The following is a 22,369-nucleotide window of genomic DNA, read 5'->3' as shown; positions in this document are numbered from 1 at the left end:
CTTTTCTACACCTACTAATGATTAAATTATTTCTGCCCCCCCCCCCGCCCAAAAAAAAACATGTGACTTCAAAAGTTGCAGGAGATTTCAATGAACCTCGAGTAAAAGAAAAGCTCAAGCCATGTGCACGAGTTGTTCATTTTTATCATTTCTTTCCATCAGTTTCAGAGGTTTAAAGGTCCATTTGTTGTAAATCGATCATTTCACATGGAAAAACAGTCAGTGGAGCAGTAAACATAACGTCACATTTTATGGCCAATCATTTATATGTTGGCCATGTATCCGTTTTGTCCAATTAAGTACTTATGTGTGCTATTATTGGACAAGGTATTTCCCCCTCCTCCCCCGGCAAAAGAAAACATTCATTCATTGCAATCCAGCTATTGGGACTGCCCCGGCATTGCTGGGTTAATTTGGAGCAACGTTGTGCGTTCATTGGTTGGTTTTGGGCACATATGTTGAGGTACAGGAAGTAGGAAGTGAGCAGTTTGTAAAGTGTTAAGCTGGAAAAGTGTGAAGATGAATTCTGCTAAGGTGGGAGTCTGGCTTAATGACAAATTTGCAACGACTGTAAGCTTAGCCCTTTCAATTCTTTAACAGCTCAAACTCAAAAGTGGGTTTGTTCCGTAGAAGGCAGTGTCGTGATCCACCCTCACTTCAGTTAGGAGTAACCGTGGTTGCGGCCCAGTGATTCTCACAGGACGGCGGAGATTTATTAAAATTAGCAAAATACTGCGGGTGCGGGTCTCTGAGACACGAACTGGAAATTTTCAGTAGATCTGGCAACGTCTGTAAGAAGAGAACTCTCCTTTTACCGATGCTGCCAGACCTGCTGTATTTTCCCAGCATCGTCTGTTATTCCTCTGCGATTGTGTAAAAACAAGTTTGGATTGAGCTGTTGACGCGCCTGGAAATTGTGGATGGTATAGGCTGTGCCACTCAAAGGTGTGGTGATGGAAGTAGCATTGGAGTGGGATAGACTATAGTCAAGCATTGTGGGTGGCACTAATACAGGTGGCAGAGTGGTAAGCAGCGCCAGGAACCTGGGTTCACCTCGGATGACTACGTGGAGTTTGCACGTTCTCCCCTTGTCTGCGTGGGTTTTCTCCGGGTGCTTTTCCTCCCTAAGTTCAAAGATGTGCAGGTTATGTGGATTGGCTGTGCTAAGTTACTTATTCATTATTAGTGTCACAAGTAGGCTTCCATTAACACTGCAATGAAGTTACTGTGAAAAGCCCCCAGTTGCCACATTCTGGCACCTGTTCAAGTACACTGAGGGAGAATTCAGAATGGCCAAATGACCTAACAGCACGTCTTTCCGGGGTTGTGGGAAGGAACCGGCGGAAACCCATACAGACACGGGGAGAATGTTCAGACTCCGCACAGACAGTGACCCAAGCCGGGAATTGAAAAACTTGAGGATAGACAAGTCCCCCGGGCCTGACGGGATATATCCAAGGATTCTATGGGAAGCAAGAGATGAAATTGCAGAGCCGTTGGCAATGATCTTTTCGTCCTCACTGTCAACAGGGGTGGTACCAGGGGATTGGAGAGTGGCGAATGACGTGCCCCTGTTCAAAAAAGGGACTAGGGATAACCCTGGGAATTACAGGCCAGTTAGTCTTACTTCGGTGGTAGGCAAAGTCATGGAAAGGGTACTGAAGGATAGGATTTCTGAGCATCTGGAAAGACACTGCTTGATTAGGGATAGTCAGCACGGATTTGTGAGGGGTAGGTCTTGCCTTACAAGTCTTATTGAATTCTTTGAGGAGGTGACCAAGCATGTGGATGAAGGTAAAGCAGTGGATGTAGTGTACATGGATTTTAGTAAGGCATTTGATAAGGTTCCCCATGGTAGGCTGATGCAGAAAGTAAGGAGGCATGGGATAGTGGGAAATTTGGCCAGTTGGATAACGAACTGGCTAACCGATAGAAGTCAGAGAGTGGTGGTGGATGGCAAATATTCAGCCTGGATCCCAGTTACCAGTGGCGTACCGCAGGGATCAGTTCTGGGTCCTCTGCTGTTTGTGATTTTCATTAATGACTTGGATGAGGGAGTTGAAGGGTGGGTCAGTAAATTTGCAGACGATACGAAGATTGGTGGAGTTGTGGGTAATAAGGAGGGCTGTTGTCGGCTGCAAAGAGACATAGATAGGATGCAGAGCTGGGCTGAGAAGTGGCAGATGGAGTTTAACCCTGAAAAGTGTGAGGTTGTCCATTTTGGAAGGACAAATATGAATGCGGAATACAGGGTTAACGGTAGAGTTCTTGGCAATGTGGAGGAGCAGAGAGATCATGGGGTCTATGTTCATACATCTTTGAAAGTTGCCACTCAAGTGGATAGAGCTGTGAAGAAGGCCTATGGCGTGCTCGCGTTCATTAACAGAGGGATTGAATTTAAGAGCCGTGAGGTGATGATGCAGCTGTACAAAACTTTGGTAAGGCCACATTTGGAGTACTGTGTACAGTTCTGGTCGCCTCATTTTAGGAAGGATGTGGAAGCTTTGGAAAAGGTGCAAAGAAGATTTACCAGGATGTTGCCTGGAATGGAGAGTAGGTCTTACGAGGAAAGGTTGAGGGTGCTAGGCCTTTTCTCATTAGAATAGATAGAGTAGACAGTCATAGACTTTTTCCCCGGGTGGAACAAACCATTACAAGGGGACATAAATTTAAGGTGAAAGGTGGAAGATATAGGAGGGATATCAGAGGTAGGTTCTTTACCCAGAGAGTAGTGGGGGCATGGAACGCACTGCCTGTGGAAGTAGTTGAGTCGGAAACATTAGGGACCTTCAAGCAGCTATTGGATAGGTACATGGATTACGGTAAAATTATATAGTGTAGATTTATTTGTTCTTAAGGGCAGCACGGTAGCATTGTGGATAGCACAATTACTTCACAGCTCCAGGGTCCCAGGTTCGATTCCGGCTTGGGTCACTGTCTGTGCGGAGTCTGCACGTCCTCCCCGTGTCTGCGTGGGTTTCCTCCGGGTGCTCCGGTTTCCTCCCACAGTCCAAAGATGTGCAGGTTAGGTGGATTGGCCATGATAAATTGCCCTTAATGTCCAAAATTGCCCTTGGTGTTGGGTGGAGGTGTTGAGTTTGGGTAGGGTGCTCTTTCCAGGAGCCGGTGCAGACTCAAAGGGCCGAATGGCCTCCTTCTGCACTGTAAATTCAATGATAATCTATGATTAATCTAGGACAAAGGTTCGGCACAACATCGTGGGCTGAAGGGCCTGTTCTGTGCTGAATTTTCTATGTTCTATGAACCTGGGACCCTGGAGCTGCGAAGCAACAGTGCTAACCACTGTGCTACCGTGCCGTCCGTCCTTAGTGTCCAGGTATTTGCAGGTTAGGTTATGAGGTTACGGGGATAGGGTGGGCTGGACGGCTGAGTGGACATGAGTAGAGTGCTCTTTCGAAGAGCTGGTGCAAACTCGATGGGCCCAATGGCATCCTGCACCGTAGGAATGCTATGATTCTATGTTTATAACGTACATGTGCTGTCTTCCAGACAAATTGCTGCTGCCAGAGACAACTTCACCTCCGCACCCCAGTGTACTGTGTGTGTGACTAGACACAGCGATGGACAAGTTTGTGATTAAACACTCAAAGAATCCTGACAATCACAAACTAGGACAGTGCGAGATAAAATGCCAGGTGGATTTGAATGATGAGAGTCTGAGGAAGAAACTGAAACGCGGGACCGGAGGAAGTGAAGAAGCGGAACTGCCACCTCTCTCATCTGAGCAGGAGTCAGCGAGAGATGTGAAATATTCCTGGAAGCGACTGAGAGCTGAGGGGCTGAACTGTGATTATACCAGAATATTCAGTAAATCTGAGGCGGATGACATCTTCTTGCAATTGGAGAAAGTGCTGGAGTATTTTTCAGGTACAGATTAAGCCAATGGAGTGGGAAGAATTCTCCCCCCACCCCCACCCAAAAAAAAATACTTTGTAACAATTGTAAAAGTACATTTCAAACTGAATCTTGCAGAAAGTGCAATAGAATTCAACTTGCCTCCACACAGCTTGTTTCACTCTTGAGGCGCCTCAATACAGTTTCAACGCTCTCCATGTCAGAAATACAATCTTCGGGGTTATATGCGGAGCTTAATCCCTCCGTGTACTATGGCTGAAAGGCTTTAGACAGTGACCTTTCCCCATTTCACCCCTGTGTATCGCAGGTTTTAGTGCCCTCTCACCTCCGCACATAGTCCTAGATTTTGGAATGTGCCAATTTGCAACATTCAATCAAGGGCAACACTTTGCATTGGAAAACTAGCAGTCTTGGGCAGACCAAAGGGTGTCTTTCACCGAGTTGATGATCCAGCCACCTCGAGAGCAATGTGTGGAGGGCACTGAGACTTTGAGTGCGTAGGAACAGAGAGGGAGGCCTTTCTCGTCACCAGTCGAGTTACATCTTGGAGCTTGTTTGAAAATTTTGGCATTCTGCCACGTGGGTTTGACAGTCTGCTCAGGGAACCATCCGACAGGTCAACCATTTCCTTTTCCCACCGGGTCCCTGGGACATTACGTGCGGACCACTGCCTGATGCAGTGGAGAGAACGTGCAAAAGCACCTGCTACGGTGACTGTTTTGTGCATTGGCAATTTAACCTTTAAACAAAAACGATACCTCTGACCGGTCCCTCACTGTGAACAGCAACCCTGACTCACTCACTGCTGGACGGCTGTTGTTTCCTGAACGAGATGGAATCTGGGATAGAAACGTTGGTAACAGCTCATTTTCATTCGGCTATCAAAAGCTTCTATTTGAGCGAATTCCATTCTGACTGCCTGTGTTCCAGAATCTACTGCTTTTCCATTGCAGGGGGAGATTGACCTTCCTTGTTTGCATTCTGCCCATCTAAATTCATGCATCCGGAAAGATCCTAAAGTAGTCCTTGCAGTGTTCAATTGTTTCTGAAATTATCCCAGGGTTTCCTCCTCTAGTGCTCTTTCCCGTTCTGTTGAACAGATGTCTGATTCATGTCCGTCGTGTTAAACACAGAGTGTGTACCCACACATTTAGTTGGAACAACGCAGGACCCAGGTCTTTGCTGAGACAACATATTTCACAATCCCAGTATGAGTAAATGCTCTGCCTTTGTTCCCAACTCCTTTACTAACTCCACTTTTGATCGCAACATTCATGCATGCCACCAATAAATCATAATTAGACAGAGGGACGGCAGAGTGACGATATGAATTCTGTAATATGCACTTAGCCCCTCTCAATCTCTTTTAATCATTCTCTTACCGTGGTTCTGTTGCATTCTCAAACTCTTTTTCTCTCATTTTACTGTTATTTTTTTTTTTTTTAAACTGATCGAATTGGTGCATGAGTAAATGTCACACATTTTGTCAACCCCTTATCTGTGAAAATATCCTTTGTTAAAAGATTTATCCATGATCAGCAGAGAGCTCTTTCTGACCTCATTGCGTGACCAGGATGTCTGGTGTTGTGAACTCCATTCCCTACACGTTTCGTACAACGTGAAGAGGAATCCCTTGCTCACTCTGAGAGTTGACAGTCATATTTCAGATTAACTTTTTCTATTTTCTTTTTTTTAAAATATATATTTATTAAGAATTTTTAAACAAAATTTTCAACCTTACAAACAAACCCCCACCCCCCATAACACAAAAGAAAGAAAGTTCGCGTAGCAAGACATGAACTTGGCAAGTCAGTATGATACAGAACTTTGTACATTTGATTCCTCCCCAACATCTCAGTTTTCCGGCTCATTCATGTATTTTCTTGCTCAAATGCCCCCAGAAAAAAAACCTTTCCCCCCCCCCCCCCCACCCCCCCCCCCCCAAGAAAGATATCTCCTCCCCCCCCCCCCCCCCCCTCCCCTGGGTTGCTGCTGCTGCTGTCCGACCTTCATCTAACGCTCCGCGAGATAATCTAGGAACGGTTGCCACCGCCTGTAGAACCCCTGCGCAGACCCTCTCAAGGCAAACTTTATCCTCTCAACTTGATAAACCCTGCCATATCATTTATCCAGGCCTCCACGCTGGGGGGCTTCGCCCCCTTCCACATTAACAAGATCCTTCGCTGGGCTACTAGGGACGCAAAGGCCAGAATACTGGCCTCTTTCGCCTCCTGCACTCCCGGCTCGTCCGCTACTCCAAATAGTGCTAGCCCCCAGCTTGGCTTGACCCGGACTTTCACCACCTTAGATACTGTTCTCGCAACTCCCCTCCAGAACCTCTCCAGTGCCGAGCATGACCAAAACATATGGACATGGTTCGCCGGTCTTCCTGAGCACCTCCCACATCTGTCCTCTACCCCAAAGAACTTACTCAGCCTTGCCCCCATCATGTGCGCTCTGTGAACTTCCTTAAACTGTATCAGGCTGAGCCTGGCACACGAGGAAGAGGAATTAACCCTACTTAGGGCATCAGCCCACAGCCCCTCCTCAATCTCCTCCCCCAGCTCCTCTTCCCATTTACCCTTCAGCTCCTCTACCAAAGCCTCCCCCTCTTCTTTCATCTCCTGGTATATCGCCGACACCTTGCCCTCTCCGACCCATACGCCCGAAATCACCCTGTCTTGTATCCCCTGTGCCGGGAGCAGTGGAAATTCCCTCACCTGCCGCCTCACAAACGCCCTTACTTGCATGTACCTGAAAGCGTTTCCCGGGGGAAGCCCAAACTTCTCCTCCAGTTCCCCTAAGCTCGCAAACGTCCCATCAATGAACAGGTACCCCTTTCTTTTAATCCCTGCCCTATGCCAGCTCTGAAACCCCTCGTCCATCCTTCCCGGGACAAACCGATGGTTGTCTCTGATCGGGGACCACACCGAGGCTCCCATCGCACCCCTGTGCTGTCTCCACTGCCCCCAGATCTTTAGCATTGCCGCCACCATGGGGCTCGTGGTGTACCTTGTCAGCGAGTGCGGCAGCGGTGCCGTCACCAGCGCCCCTGGGCTCGTTCCTTTGCAGGACGCCATCTCCAATCTCTTCCATGCCGCCCCCTCTCCCTCCATCACCCACTTACGGATCATCGCCACGTTGGCTGCCCAATAGTAGCCACCCAGATTTGGCAACGCCAGCCCTCCTCTATCCCTACTTCGCTCCAGGAACCCCCTCCTTACCCTCGGGGTCTTACTCGCCCACACAAAGCTCATAATGCTCCTGCCTACCCTCTTTAAAAAAGGCCTTGGTGATCACAATTGGAAGGCATTGAAATACAAAAAGAAACCTCGGGAGGACCACCATTTTAATCGACTGTACCCCGACCGCCAGCGAGAGTGGCAACATGTCCCACCGTTTAAAATCCTCCTCCATCTGCTCCACCAGCCTCGTCAAGTTAAGTTTGTGCAGGGCCCCCAGCTCCTAGCTACCTGGATCCCCAAGTATCGAAAGCTCCTATCCGCCCTCCTCAGCGGTACGTCGTCTATCCCTCTTCCCTGATCCCCCAGATGCACCACAAAGAGCTCGCTCTTCCCTACATTGAGCTTATAGCCCGAGAAGTCCCCAAACTCCCTTAGGATCCGCATGACCTCCACCATCCCCTCCACTGGGTCCGCAACATACAGCAACAGGTCGTCTGCATACAGCGACACTCGATGCTCCTCTCCCCCTCGGACCACCCCCTCCATTTCCCAGACTCCCTTAATGCCATGGCCAAAGGTTCAATTGCTAGTGCAAACAACAAGGGGGACAGGGGGCACCCCTGCCTCGTCCCTCGATACAGCCGAAAGTAGTCCGACCTCCGCTGATTCGTAACCACACTCGCCACCGGGGCTCTATATAGGAGTTTAACCCAACTGATAAACCCCTCTCCAAACCCAAACCTCCGCAACACTTCCCAAAGATACTCCCACTCCACTCGGTCAAAGGCCTTCTCCGCGTCCATAGCTGCCACTATCTCTGCCTCTCCCTCCACCGATGGCATCATTATCACATTTAGGAGCCTTCGCACATTGGTATTTAGCTGCCTACCCTTTACGAATCCCGTCTGGTCCTCGTGAATCACCCCTGGGACACAGTCCTCAATCCTCGTAGCCAACATTTTTGCCAGCAACTTAGCATCTACGTTGAGGAGCGAGATCGGTTTATACAACCCGCATTGCAGTGGGTCCTTGTCCTGCTTCAGGATCAAAGAGATTGTCGCCTCCGACATTGTCGGGGGCAGGGTTCCCCCCCCCCCTCCCTTGCTTCATTGAAGGTCCTTACCCGCAACGGGGTTAACAGGTCTACAAACTTCCTATAAAACTCCACCGGGAACCCATCCGGCCCCGGGGCCTTCCCTGCCTGCATGCTCCCCAGTCCTTTAACCAGCTCCTCCACCCCAATTGGCGCCCCCAAACCAGCCACCTCCTGTTCCTCCACCCTCGGAAACCTCAGTTGGTCCAAGAATCGTCGCATTCCCTCTTTTCCCCCTGGGGGCTGGGACCTATACAGCTCCTCGTAAAAGGCCTTGAATGCCTCATTCACTTTCATCGCACTCCGCACCGTAGTTCCCCTGCCATCCTTGACTTCATCTATTTCCCTCGCTGCCATCCTCTTACGGAGCTGATGTGCCAGCATCCGACTCGCCTTCTCCCCATATTCATACATCGCCCCCTGTGCCTTCCTCCACTGTGCCTCTGCCTTCCCCGTGGTCAACAGGTCGAACTCCGTCTGGAGACTTCGTCTCTCCCTGAGTAGCCCCTAATCAGGGGCCTCTGCATATCTCGTGTCCACCCTTAAAATCTCCCCCACTAACCTATCCCTTTCCCTGCCCTCTCTCTTCTCCCTATAAGCCCTGATGGAGATTAACTCTCCCCTGACCACCGCCTTCAGCGACTCCCATACTACTCCCACCTGCACCTCCCCATTGTCGTTGGCCTCCAGATATCTTTCGATGCCCCCCCGCACCCTCCCACACACTTCCTTGTCTGCCAGCAGTCCCACATCCAACCGCCACAACGGGCGTTGGTCCCTCTCCTCCCCCAGCTCTAGCTCCACCCAATGCGGGACGTGGTCTGAAATGGCTATGGCCGAATACTCCATTCCCTCCAGTTTCGGGATCAATGCCCTGCCCAGAACACAAAAATCTATCCGGGAGTAGGCCTTATGTACATGGGAGAAAAAAGAAAATTCTCTGGCCAAAGGCCTGGCAAATCTCCACGGATCTACTCCCCCCATCTGATCCATAAACCCCCTGAGCACCCTGGCCGCAGCCGGCCTCTTCCCCGCCCTAGATCTGGACCGATCTAATGTTGGGTCCAACACCGTGTTGAAATCCAAACCCATTATCAAGCTCCCTACCTCCAAGTCCGGAATACGCCCCAAAATCCGTTTCATGAATCCAGCATCGTCCCAGTTCGGGGCGTATACATTTACCAATACTACCCCCGTCCCCTGTAACCTACCGCTCACCATCACGTATCGGCCTCCATTGTCTGCTACTATGTTCTTGGCCTCAAACGACACCCGCTTCCCCACCAGTATTGCCACCCTTCTATTCTTCTCATCCAGCCCCGGATGGAACACCTGTCCTACCCATCCCTTCCTTAACCTGACCTGATCTGCCACCTTCAGATGCGTCTCCTGAAGCATGACCACGTCTGCCTTCCGTCCCTTTAAGTGCGCGAACACTCGGGCCCTCTTAACCGGCCCATTTAGGCCTCTCACATTCCACATGATCAGCCGGATTGGGGGGCTACCCCCCCCCCCCCCCCCCCCCGCCGACTAGCCATCTCCTATCCTAGGCCAGTCCCGTGCCCTCGTCTCCCGCACCCTCCAGTCCCCCAGACGGGGAACCCACGCCCCGTACCTCTTCCATTTTCAGTTCCCCCTCGGCCAGTGCAGCAGCAACCCTATTATCCCCCACTCTTCCCCCCCCCCTCCCCCCCCCCCCCCCATTCCCTTCCCTCCGCCCCCCCCACCCCCCTCCCCGCTAGATCCGCATCTAGCTCTTTTGCTCCCCCCATACTACTTCTGTGAGTCAGCTGACTTCTGCTGACCCCGGCTTCCCCCGCCTTCCCGTTGATCTCCCCCGTGTGGGAATCTCTCCTCCTCCTTGCGTTCCTACATCCCCCCCCCTGCCTAGCGCGGGAAAAAGCCCGCGCTTTCCTGAGCCAGCCCCGCCCCCTATGGCGCAGCTCCTGTTGCGGCCTTATCCCAGTTCCCCCATCTCCGAGTCTCACCTCCCTCCAGCACCGACGCCCACATTCCCCACTATCTCATCAATAGAAAAAATAACTCTTCCCCCATCCCCATCCATCATCCCACCCGTGAAACATTCTTTACCCATATTTATAACCCTATATACAGTCAACATCTCCCCCACAACCACAGCCCCTCAGTTCGAGTCCAATTTTTCGGTTTGGGTCCAAGCCTCTTCTGGCGTTTCGAAATAGTGGTGTCGGTCCTGATAAGTGACCCACAGTCGCGCAGGCTGCAGCATTCAGAATCTCACTCTTTTTTTTTTATGCAGCACCGCCTTGGCCCGGTTGAAGCCCGCTCTCCCCTTTGCCACCACCGCACTCCAGTCCTGGTCGACTCGGATCACCGCATTCTCCCATCTACTGCTTCGCTCCTTCTTGGCCCATCTCTGGACACTTTCTCTGTCTGAAAAGCGATGGAACCTCGCCACTATCGCCCTTGGCGGCTCGCCAGCCTTGGGCCTCCTCGCCAGGACCCGGTGAGCCCCTTCTAGCTCCAGGGGGCTCGGAGAGACCTCTGCACCCATCAGCGAATGGAGCATCGTGCTCACATACGCCCCGGCATCAGCCCCCTCCACTCCTTCAGGGAGACCCAGAATCTGGAGATTCTTCCTCCTCGACCTGTTCTCCAGGACCTCGAGTCTCTCGGCCCACCTCTTGTGCACCGCCTCGTGCGCCTCCATCTTTACCGCCAGGCCCAGGATCTCGTCCTCGTTCTCATTAATTTTATCCCTCACCTCACGAAGCTCCACCGCCTGGGTCTTCTGGGTCTCCTTCAGCCCCTCGATCGCCAACAGCATTGGCGCCAGCACCTCCTTTTTAAGGTCCTCCACGCAGCGCCTGAGGAACTCCTGCTGGTCCGGCCCCCATGCTGCTCGATCTCCGTCCTCCACCATCTTGGTTTTTCCCCCTCGTTTTTGCCGCTTCTCCAAAGCCTCTTTCTCCGTCGCTCCACTGCTAATCCCCGCCATACGACGTAAGGGGGGACCTTACTTCACCTTCCCACACGGGATTTAATCAAAACATTTCCGTTGGGGCTCCTCCGGAGAGCCCAAAAGTCCGTTAAAGCGGGAGCTGCCGAAATGTGCGGCTTAGCTCCGCATCGCCGCAACCGGAGGTCTCACTTTTTCCATTTTCATTAGCCCCGAATGAGCTCATCTTCAAAGCCCTTTGCAGTTTGAAAAAACTTGACCACCTGCTACGGTGACTGTTTTGTGCACTGGCAATTTAACCTCGGAGAAAGGTTACATCAGTTTAGTCTGTTTCATTGGAACGGGAACTTGGAGCTGATCAAACTGCAATTTTCGGTATTAGCAAGGCAATTGATTAAGTTGGCCAGGTTGGGGAGGCACGGTGGCGCAGAGGTTGGCATTGCTGCCTCACCGAGGTCCCAGGTTCGATCCCGGCTCTGGGTCACTGTCCGTGCGGAGTTTGCCCATTCTCCCCGTGTTTGCGTGGGTTTTGCTCCCACAACACAAAGATGTGCAGGGTAGGTGGATTGGTCACGCTAAATTGCCCCTTAATTGGAAAAAATAAATTGGGTACAGTAAATTTATATTTTTTTAAAAAGTTGGCCAGGTTGATTAGTGATCTCTGTCTTTTCTCAAATTGTTTTTACTTCAAGGTGAACAGACCAAAGTACAGGTGTGTGGCAAATGGTACGATATTCCGCGCAGACAGGTGACGTATGGCGACCTTGGTCTGACCTACACGTATTCGGGGGTGACCTTGGTCCCTAAACCTTGGCTTCCTGTACTGGAGAAGATAAGAGACCGAGTAACACAGGCTACAGGACACACGTTCAACTTTGTGCTGATCAACAGGTGAATGTTCAAAGACCGTGGAGAGGGGAGGGAACAAGGGGGATGAAGGTAATGATGCTGAAATGCTTTGAAGAGGCTGATTACTTGTAAGCAAACAGAGGCTGTAATTGCGGTGAGGCAGAAGGGGAGGTTCCGATACAGTTCTTGATCCTGACTACATCTAGGCTGGGCACCTTTCTATGAAAGGGGTGGGAATCTGAGGAGAAAAGAAGAGTTGCGTTTATATACTGCTTTTTGTGACCTTGGCGTGTTTCGGGCTGCCAATCAAGTCCTTTTGGAAACGTCTATATTTGTAACGTAGAAAATGCAGCAGCCAGTTAGTGCACAGCAAGATCCCACACGTAGCAATGTGACTATGATCAGATAATCTGTTTTCCTGATGTTGATGGAGGATAAAACTTCCCTGGTGTTCTCAATGGAGTGTTGGGATCTTTTATGCATTGGAGGCAGGCGGTTTACTAGTTTGAGTCCTGGAATGAGAAAAGGCTGGACAGGCCGGGCTTGTTTCCACTGGAGTTCAGAAGAATGGGTAGTGATTGAAGGTTATAAGACCTGGAATGGTATTGATAATCCCGTAACAGCCTCCCCGAACAGGCACCGGAATGTGGCGACTAGGGGCTTTTCACAGTAACTTAATTTGAAGCCTACTTGTGACCATGAGCAATTTTCATTTTTCATTTCTTTTTTCATATGGTGGACGTGGAAAGGGTGTTTCATCTTGTGGGTGAACCCAGAGATAGGGGGCACTATTTTGAAATTAGGGGTCACCCTGATGGAACAGCAACGAGGAGAAATCTTTTCTCCGAGGGTTGAGCGACCTTGGAGCTCTCTGCCTGAGAAGTAGATGGAAGCAGATTCATTGGATATTTTTAAGGTGGAGGTCGGTAGATTCTTGTTAAGCAAGGGAATGAAAGGTTATTGTGAGTAAATAGAACTATGGGATTCAAAACACAAACCGATCAACCGTAATCTTAATGGATGGTGGAGGAGTCTCGAGAGGCCAAGTGGCCCATTCTCCTATTTTATATGTTGTTATGTATTTGAGAGGGCAGGTGGGGCCTCGCCTGAATGTCTCATCTGAAGAAAGATTGCACCTCCAAAATTCAGCATTCCCTCAGTATTGCAGTGGGAGTGCGGGACTTTATACGATCGGGAGAGGAGGGGCAATCTGGCTCTCCTTTATTCAGCCTCTATGATTGGTTGCAACAACAATTTCTTCTTGCCTGTCTTCCCTGGAGGCGCTTTTTCCAATCCAACCGTATTTACTTTGTAATAAGGAACCAATCAAACAAGATTTTCTTGAGTCAAAGAAAGAGAAAGTTCTTTCTTTCTTTGAAAAAATAAAAGACCCGCACAGATGCCAGAGTCCAAATAAAAATTGAAAGAAGATACAATTAAGTCCTTTGCTTGTCCTTGAGGCATAGCTTGTCGAACATTGTGGCTGCTGGACGTTAGGTGGCTTCCATTCAAATCCTGGAGTTGAATTAAATTCCAGGTAACTGCAATTTGCTGAAGACTATTTCCTTCCTTTTAATTCCGTTACCCGCCTCCAAAGAAATTGTTGAGTTTCTCCTGAGGTTCTTTCCGATGGAAATACACTATCGCTGAGAATGATTTTTGGACTGTAAAGAGATAGTATGCGGGCGGGTTTCCTCACCACTTACTTCAGCAGTTTGTCTAGATGACTTTATTCACTCTCTCACTCTCCCTCACACACACATTTTGGATTGTTCATCTCCGATTAGGATTATTTCACCCTCCAACGTGGGGTTTGAGTGTCTTGAGTGTACGCAGATAGTTAATAGTTCCCCCATTGTCTTGATAGAATTACAGTTGCTTAAAGTCCAGCACATTACACTTTCAATAGTCCCTTTTTGAAGTGGACTTTGACCCCCCCCCCCATGTGTGAAATTCCATGCAACATGTCAGGACAATCCATATTGGGACTTTTTGGAAAAGTGGTCAACTTGTAATACCAGATATCAGGTGACTGGTGGTTGCCATCTTTGTTCAGTGTCTTTTCTTGCATTTAAAAATAATAACAGTTCCTCTTTAAAGAATTCAACATGTTTTGGTTAGCTGGCGAAGTTATAGGTATTATAATCCTCACTCCGTCACAATTTCCCATTGTCGTGAGAGTCTAGATTCCAAGCTTAAGTCTCTGGAGTGCATCTGGAGTGGCCTTTCATCTTCTCGGTGGAAGAGTTTTGGACGGTGCTGTTGAGGGAACCTTGGTGACTTGCTGCCGTGCATCCTGTAGATGGTAGACACTGCTGCCAGTGGTGGAGAGGATGCCAATCCAGCAGGCTGCTTTGTTTAGGATATAATCAAACTTCTCATGTTAGCTGCTCCATCCAGGCAAGTGGAGTGGATTCCCCCACACTGCTGACTTACGGCTTGCCGGTAGTGGCCAGGCTTTGGGGAGTCAGGAGGTGAGCTACTCGCTGCAGGAATCCCAGCTCTGTTGCACCTGCCCTATTTTCTTTGCTCCATCATTGGCAGCCAGATGTTTAGTTGCCATAAAGTTCTGGAATTTTCTGCATGAACCTTTTTTTTTTTTCCCTCTTAAGATGTAAACCCTACCTCTTTGACGGAGTTTATACCAGTGCAAATTTCCCCATGCAAACTCGGTGTCAAAGTTTGTTTGGTAGTGCTCCTGTCCAGCAATTTGGGATGTTTTACTCCAGTTAAATGCACTGGATAAATTCAAGTTGGAGTGGATTGGACTCCGCTTCCATGGTTGCATTATTTTTGGACCATCATTATGCAGGATTAATAATAATCCGTACTTGTGTCACAAGTAGGCTTACATAAACACTCCAATGATTATTACCCTCAGACGAATGACTAATTGGGTGAGGTATCAAAGGTATATAATAAGGAACACCTCCAGGGACTAAAGGGAAACTGAAATATAGAACCGGCGATGCAATTCTAATTGGTAAGAAGTTGGGAACATAGGCTGTCAGGGAAGGACACAAGTGAAATGTGGAACTTGTTCAAGGAACAGGTACTACGTGTCCTTGATATGTATGTCCCTGTCAGGCAGGGAAGAGATGGTCGAGTGAGGGAACCATGGTTGACAAGAGAGGTTGAATGTCTTGTTAAGAGGAAGAAGGAGACTTATGTAAGGCTGAGGAAACAAGGTTCAGACAGGGCATTGGAGGGATACAAGATAGCCAGGAGGGAACTGATGAAAGGGATTAGGAGAGCTAAGAGAGGGCATGAACAATCTTTGGCGGGTAGGATGAAGGAAACCCCCAAGGCCTTTTACACATATGTGAGAAATATGAGAATGACTAGAGCGAGGGTAGGTCCGATCAAGGACAGTAGCGGGAGATTGTGTATTGAGCCTGAAGAGATAGGAGAGGTCTTGAATGAGTACTTTTCTTCTGTATTTACAAATGAGAGGGGCCATATTGTTGGAGAGGACAGTGTGAAACAGACTGCTAAGCTCGAGGAAATACTTGTTCGGAAGGGAGATGTGTTGGGCATTTTGAAAAACTTGAGGATAGACAAGTCCCCCGGGCCTGACGGGATATATCCAAGGATTCTATGGGAAGCAAGAGATGAAATTGCAGAGCCGCTGGCAATGATCTTTTCGTCCTCACTGTCAACAGGGGTGGTACCAGGGGATTGGAGAGTGGCGAATGTCGTGCCCCTGTTCAAAAAAGGGGCTAGGGATAACCCTGGGAATTACAGGCCAGTTAGTCTTACTTCGGTGGTAGGCAAAGTCATGGAAAGGGTACTGAAGGATAGGATTTCTGAGCATCTGGAAAGACACTGCTTGATTAGGGATAGTCAGCACGGATTTGTGAGGGGTAGGTCTTGCCTTACAAGTCTTATTGAATTCTTTGAGGAGGTGACCAAGCATGTGGATGAAGGTAAAGTAGTGGACGTAGTGTACATGGATTTTAGTAAGGCATTTGATAAGGTTCCCCATGGTAGGCTTCTGCAGAAAGTAAGGAGGCATGGGATAGTGGGAAATTTGGCCAGTTGGATAACGAACTGGCTAACCGATAGAAGTCAGAGAGTGGTGGTGGATGGCAAATATTCAGCCTGGATCCCAGTTACCAGTGGCGTACCGCAGGGATCAGTTCTGGGTCCTCTGCTGTTTGTGGTTTTCATTAATGACTTGGATGAGGGAGTTGAAGGGTGGGTCAGTAAATTTGCAGACGATACGAAGATTGGTGGAGTTGTGGATAGTGAGGAGGGCTGTTGTCGGCTGCAAAGAGACATAGATAGGATGCAGAGCTGGGCTGAGAAGTGGCAGATGGAGTTTAACCCTGAAAAGTGTGAGGTCCATTTTGGAAGGACAAATATGAATGCGGAATACAGGGTTAACGGTAGAGTTCTTGGCAATGTGGAGGAGCAGAGAGATCTTGGGGTCTATGTTCATACATCTTTGAAAGTTGCCACTCAAGTGGATAGAGCTGTGAAGAAGGCCTATGGTGTGCTAGTGTGCATTAACCGAGGGATTGAATTTAAGAGCCATGAGGTGATGATGCAGCTGTACAAAACTTTGGTAAGGCCACATTTGGAGTACTGTGTACAGTTCTGGTCGCCTCATTTTAGGAAGGATGTGGAAGCTTTGGAAAAGGTGCAAAGGAAATTTACCAGGATGTTGACTGGAATGGAGAGTAGGTCTTACGAGGAAAGGTTGAGGGTGCTAGGCCTTTTCTCATTAGAACGGAGAAGGATGAGGGGCGACTTGATAGAGGTTTATAAGATGATCAGGGGAATAGATAGAGTAGACAGTCAGAGACTTTTTCCCCGGGTGGAACAAACCATTACAAGGGGACATAAATTTAAGTTGAATGGTGGAAGATATAGGGGGGATGTCAGAGGTAGGTTCTTTACCCAGAGAGTAGTGGGGGCATGGAATGCACTGCCTGTGGAAGTAGTTGAGTCGGAAACATTAGGGACCTTCAAGCAGCTATTGGATAGGTACATGGATTACGGTAAAATGATATAGTGTAGATTTATTTGTTCTTCAGGGCAGCACGGTAGCATTGTGGATAGCACAATTGCTTCACAGCTCCAGGGTCCCAGGTTCGATTCCGGCTAGGGTCACTGTCTGTGTGGAGTCTGCACATCCTCCCCGTGTCTGCGTGGGTTTCCTCCGGGTGTTCCAGTTTCCTCCCACAGTCCAAAGATGTGCAGGTTAGGTGGATTGGCCATGATAAATTGCCCTTAGTGTCCAAAATTGCCCTTAGTGTTGGGTGGAGGTGTTGACTTTGGGTAGGGTGCTCTTTCCAAGAGCCGGTGCAGACTCAATGGGCTGAATGGCCTCCTTCTGCACTGTAAATTCAATGACAATCTCTGATTAATCTAGGACAAAGGTTTGGCACAACATCGTGGGCCAACATCGGGGGATGTCCCGGAGGACTGGAGAATAGCCAATGTTGTTCCTCTGTTTAAGAAGGGTAGCAAGGATAATCCAGGGAACTACAGGCCGGTGAGCCTTACTTTGGTAGGGAAATTACTGGAGAGAATTCTTTGAGACAGGATCTACTCCCATTTGGAAGCAAATGGACGTATTAGTGAGAGGCAGCATGGTTTTGTGAAGGGGAGGTCGTGTCTCACTAACTTGATAGAGTTTTTCGAGGAGGTCACTAAGATGATTGATGCAGGTAGGGCAGTGGATGTTGTCTATATGGACTTCAGTAAGGCCTTTGACAAGGTCCCTCATGGTAGACTAGTACAAAAGGTGAAGTCACACGGGATCAGGGGTGAGCTGGCAAGGTGGATACAGAACTGGCTAGGTCATAGAAGGCAGAGAGTAGCAATGGAAGGATGCTTTTCTAATTGGAGGGCTGTGACCAGTGGTGTTCCACAGGGATCAGTGCTGGGACCTTTGCTGTTTGTAGTATATATAAATGATTTGGAGGAAAATGTAACTGGTCTGATTAATAAGTTTGCAGACGACACAAAGGTTGGTGGAATTGCGGATAGCGACGAGGACTGTCAGAGGATACAGCAGGATTTAGATTGTTTGGAGACTTGGGCGGAGAGATGGCAGATGGAGTTTAATCCGGACAAATGTGAGGTAATGCATTTTGGAAGGTCTAATGCAGGTAGGGAATATACAGTGAATGGTAGAACCCTCGAGCATTGAAAGTCAAAGAGATCTAGGAGTACAGGTCCACAGGTCACTGAAAGGGGCAACACAGGTGGAGAAGGTAGTCAAGAAGGCATACGGCATGCTTGCCTTCATTGGCTGGGGCATTGAGTATAAGAATTTCATAGATTATCATAGAATTTACAGTGCAGAAGGGGGCCATTCGGCCCATCGAGTCTGCACCGGCTCTTGGAAAGAGCACCCTACCCAAGGCCAACACCTCCACCCCATCCCCATAACCCAGCAACTCCACCCAACACTAAGGGCAATTTTGGACACTAAGGGCAATTTATCATGGCCAATCCACCTAACCTGCACATCTTTGGACTGTGGGAGGAAACCGGAGCACCCGGAGGAAACCCACGCACACACGGGGAGGATGTGCAGACTCTGCACAGACAGTGACCCAAGCCGGAATCGAACCTGGGACCCTGGAGCTGTGAAGCAGTTGTGCTATCCACAATGCTACCTTGCTGCCCAAATTGGCAAGTCATGTTGCAGCTGTATAGAACCTTAGTTCGGCCACACTTGGAGTATAGTGTTCAATTCTGGTCGCCACACTATCAGAAGGATGTGGAGGCTTTAGAGAGGGTGCAGAAGAGATTTACCAGAATGTTGCCTGGTATGGAGGGCATTAGCTATGAGGAGCGGTTGAATAAACTCTGTTCTCACTGGAACGAAGGAGGTTGAGGGGCGACCTGATAGAGGTCTACAAAATTATGAGGGGCATAGACAGAGTGGATAGTCAGAGGCTTTACCCCGGGGTAGAGGGGTCAATTATTAGGGGGCATAGGTTTAAGGTGAGAGGCGCAAGGTTTAGAGTAGATGTACGAAGAAAGTTTTTTACGCAGAGGGTAGTGGGTGCCTGGAACTCGCTACCGGAGGAGGTGGTGGAAGCAGGGACGATAGTGACATTTAAGGGGCATCTTGACAAATACATGAATAGGATGGGAATAGAGGGATACGGACCCAGGAAGTGTAGAAGATTGTAGTTTAGTCGGGCAGCATGGTCGGCACGGGCTTGAAGGGCCTGTTCCTGTGCTGTACTTTTCTTTGTTCTTTGAAGGGCCTGTTCTGTGCTGTATTTTTCTATGTTCTATGTATCACAACCCAGCCACTGGCAGACGCAAGTTCGGAACCCTCGGACTAATCTTCCGTTCTTCACCCGCAGGTACAAAGATGGAAGTGATCACATCGGGGAGCATCGTGACGATGAGAAGGAACTGGAGCCTCTCAGCCCTATTGCGTCCGTTTCCTTTGGCGCCTGCAGGGATTTTGTCTTCCGCCATTGCGACACGCGGGGGAGAAGTGCTACACGCCACCTGGAACCGGTCAAGCTGCTTCTTGTCCATGGCAGCCTGCTGATGCTGAACTACCCGACGAACGTCTACTGGTACCACAGCCTGCCGGTCCGCAAGAAAGTGCTCGCCCCCAGGGTCAACCTAACCTTCCGCAACGTTCTGCCTCCACCAAAGAATTGAGATCGTCCCCCCTCCCCGGCCAATGGAGATTGCTGATTTAACGGGGCAGAGATTTATTTTTGTCCTATTTGAATCCTCTCCATTTCTGTTGAAGCTGCTGGGTTAAGGTTTACTGCCACCTACAACCCTTGGTCCATCACTCTTGTTGGTGGGATGTTAATTTGGCAGCCTGTCTGCCCCCTCAGCTGGATGTAAAAGATCCCATGGTACTATTCTGAAGAAGAGCAGGAGGGTGATTCCTCCCCCACCCGGTGTTCCAGCCGATATTTAATCCTTCAATCAACATAACCAACTTGATGGAAGGAGGCATTGTGAGTGGGAAACCGGCCTGATTTTTATGCCTGGCTTCCTATCTCCCAGGTACACAGAAACCAAAGGTAGCATCCCATGTGCTGGCTCAGCTGATCCGGCAAAGATTAAGGGCGAAACCCAGAACTCATTAGATTTGGAAGACCCAAGTCTATACCGGGTTGGGGACCATTTTTAATCAATAAAAGTTGCGTTGGGGAATTCAAATAAGAATCTGGTCTCCTTCCTGTTCAAGAACCGGTTTCTGCATTGGTAAGGAGCCTTGTCCTGGGATTTCCTTGGGTTTTCTGCCCGCTGTAACTGGCCTTCTGCCTGAGGTAAGGTTTTAAAAAAGCACTTATGAGATGTGGGCATAAGTTGGCTAGGCCAGCATTTATTGCCCATCCCTAGTTGCCCTTAACGTTGTAGTGAGTTGGCTTCTTGAACCGCTGCAGCCCATGTGGTGTAGGTACACCCACAGTGCTGTTAGGGAGTTCCAGGATTTTGACCCAGCGTCAGTGACGGAACGGCCAATATATTTGTAAGTCAGGATGGTGAGTGGCTTGGAGGGGAACCTCCAGGTGCTGGTGTTCCCATGTATCTGCTGCCCTTATTCTTCTAGCTGGTAGTGGCTGTGGAGTTGGAAGGTGCTGTCTAAGGAGCCTTGAGGTCCTGCAATGCGTTTTGTCGATGGTACACATGGCTGCCACTCTGTCAGTGGTGGAGTGAATGTTTGTGGATGGGATGCCAATCAAGTGGGCAGCTTTGCCCTGTCAAGCTTCTAGTGTTCTTGAACTGCAGTCATCCAGGCAAGTGTAGAGTATTCCATCACACTCCTGACTTGAACCTTGTAGATGGTGGACAAGCTTTGGGGAGTCAGGGAGGTGTTACTCACCACAGAATCCCAAGCCTCTAGCCTGCTCTTGTAGCCGTAGTAATTATATGGCTAGTCCTGTTCAGCTTCTGGTTAATGGTATCCCTCAGGATGTTGATTGTGCAGACGGAGTGTTGCTGTTCTGAGGCGGGAGACATACAGTAGGTTGGAGCAGGGGTTTCTCTGGAGTCGAGTCTCCAACATTTGAGATACGCAAATTTCCAGTTGGGTTGTTGGATCATAATGAAAGATGGATGATCACCAATTTTTCCCCTCCCTAATACAATGGCACTGAGGCACATTTCATATGTTGTCCCAGTTGAGATCAGTTAACTCAGTAGCCTATATGACTCAGCCACTCCAATGTTAAATCCAGGACACTAATGGAACATTCATATACTGAGGAAATGAAACTAAATAATTCTCGCTGGCTGGTTCAAAGATGAGGAGAAATTTCATCCTTGTAAACTTTTGGAATTCTATACCCTAGATGCTCCGTCATTGAATATGTTCAAGGGTGAGATCAGTAAGATTTTTGCGTACTCCATAGGGAGTAGCGATAGAGCAGAAAGTGGAGTTGGGGTAAAGGATTAGCTTTGGTCTCATTGAATAACTGATCCTGCTCCTATTTCTTGTCATGAGGCTAGGGCCCAGTGTGCAGGTAATCATCAAGGCTGGAAAGTAAAGATGAAGTGGAACAAGAGGCAGTGAATCACTGGTTAGCACTGTTGCTTCGCAATTTGATTCGGATTTGATTCCCAGCTTGGGTTACTGTGCGGAGTCTGCACGTTCTTCCCGTGTCTGCGTGGGTTTCCTCCCACAAGTCCCGAAAGACGTGCTTGTTAGGTGAAATGGACATTCTGAATTCTCCCTCCGTGTACCCGAACAGGTTCCGGAATGTAGCGACTAGGGGATTTTCAGAGTAACTTCATTGCAGTGTTAATGAAAGCCTACTTGTGACACCTAATAAAGATTATTGTTTTGTTTGAAAAACTTAATCCTGGAAAGAAAGATGATTGAAGGAAGATGGGAGCTCCATAATTCTAGTCCTGGAGAGTTAGCACCGCTGCCTCACAGCGCCAGGGACCCAGGTTTGATTCCGGCCTTGAGTGACTGTATGTGGAGTTTGCACTTTCTCCCACAGTCCGAAGATGTGCAGGTTAGGTGGATTGGCTATGCTAAATTGCCCTTTGTGTTCAAAGGTTAGGTGGGGTAATGGGATAGGGCAGGGGAGTGGGCCTAGGTTAGGGTGTGATGGTTCGGTGCAGACTCGATGGGCCGAATGGCCTCCTGTACTGTAGGGTTTCTATGAATGAGCTGGAACAGGACAGTGTGATAAATCTTTATTTGAACACAGAGGGGTGTTTAGGAGGAATAAGGCGGCGAAGTTCAAAGCATTAGTAAAAATACACAAGTGGAGATTTGTTAGCCCAAAGAAAATTTTATTACTTTTGTCTGACAAATTAATTAAAACACTTGGAAAATACTTTCTGCTGCAACCTTTTCATTCGTATATACATATACACACATGTACAATTAGTGAGTTAGTGCAAAAATTGCTATCTTTTCATAGTTTCTTTTTCATTCAATCAGTACATCACATTATTTTCTCACAAAAATAT

The 22,369-nt window shown here is 48.8% G+C and overlaps 1 protein-coding gene across 2 annotated transcripts; it reads left to right on the top strand.

Annotated features, from left to right (window-relative positions):
- Positions 1–389: 389 nt before the first annotated feature.
- On the top strand, positions 390–22,233 carry alkbh2 (alkB homolog 2, alpha-ketoglutarate dependent dioxygenase). 2 transcript variants are annotated; one of them, XM_072477904.1, is made up of 4 exons: positions 390–534; positions 3,511–3,888; positions 11,785–11,983; positions 19,276–22,233. In XM_072477904.1, the coding sequence occupies exons 2-4, from the start codon at positions 3,582–3,584 to the stop codon at positions 19,583–19,585; spliced, it is 816 nt and encodes a 271-aa protein (XP_072334005.1). In that variant the 5' UTR covers positions 390–534; positions 3,511–3,581; the 3' UTR covers positions 19,586–22,233. The 2 variants fall into 2 exon arrangements, with proteins under 2 accessions (XP_072334005.1, XP_072334097.1); XM_072477996.1 differs by having other exon boundaries at positions 471–570.
- The last annotated feature ends 136 nt before the right edge of the window (positions 22,234–22,369 follow it).

This window comes from Scyliorhinus torazame, chromosome 1 (genome assembly GCF_047496885.1).
Source record: "Scyliorhinus torazame isolate Kashiwa2021f chromosome 1, sScyTor2.1, whole genome shotgun sequence".
NCBI classification, from domain to species: Eukaryota; Metazoa; Chordata; class Chondrichthyes; order Carcharhiniformes; family Scyliorhinidae; genus Scyliorhinus; species Scyliorhinus torazame.
Note: the sequence above shows the minus strand (reverse complement) of the source record. Positions and strands in the feature narration are given on the sequence as shown.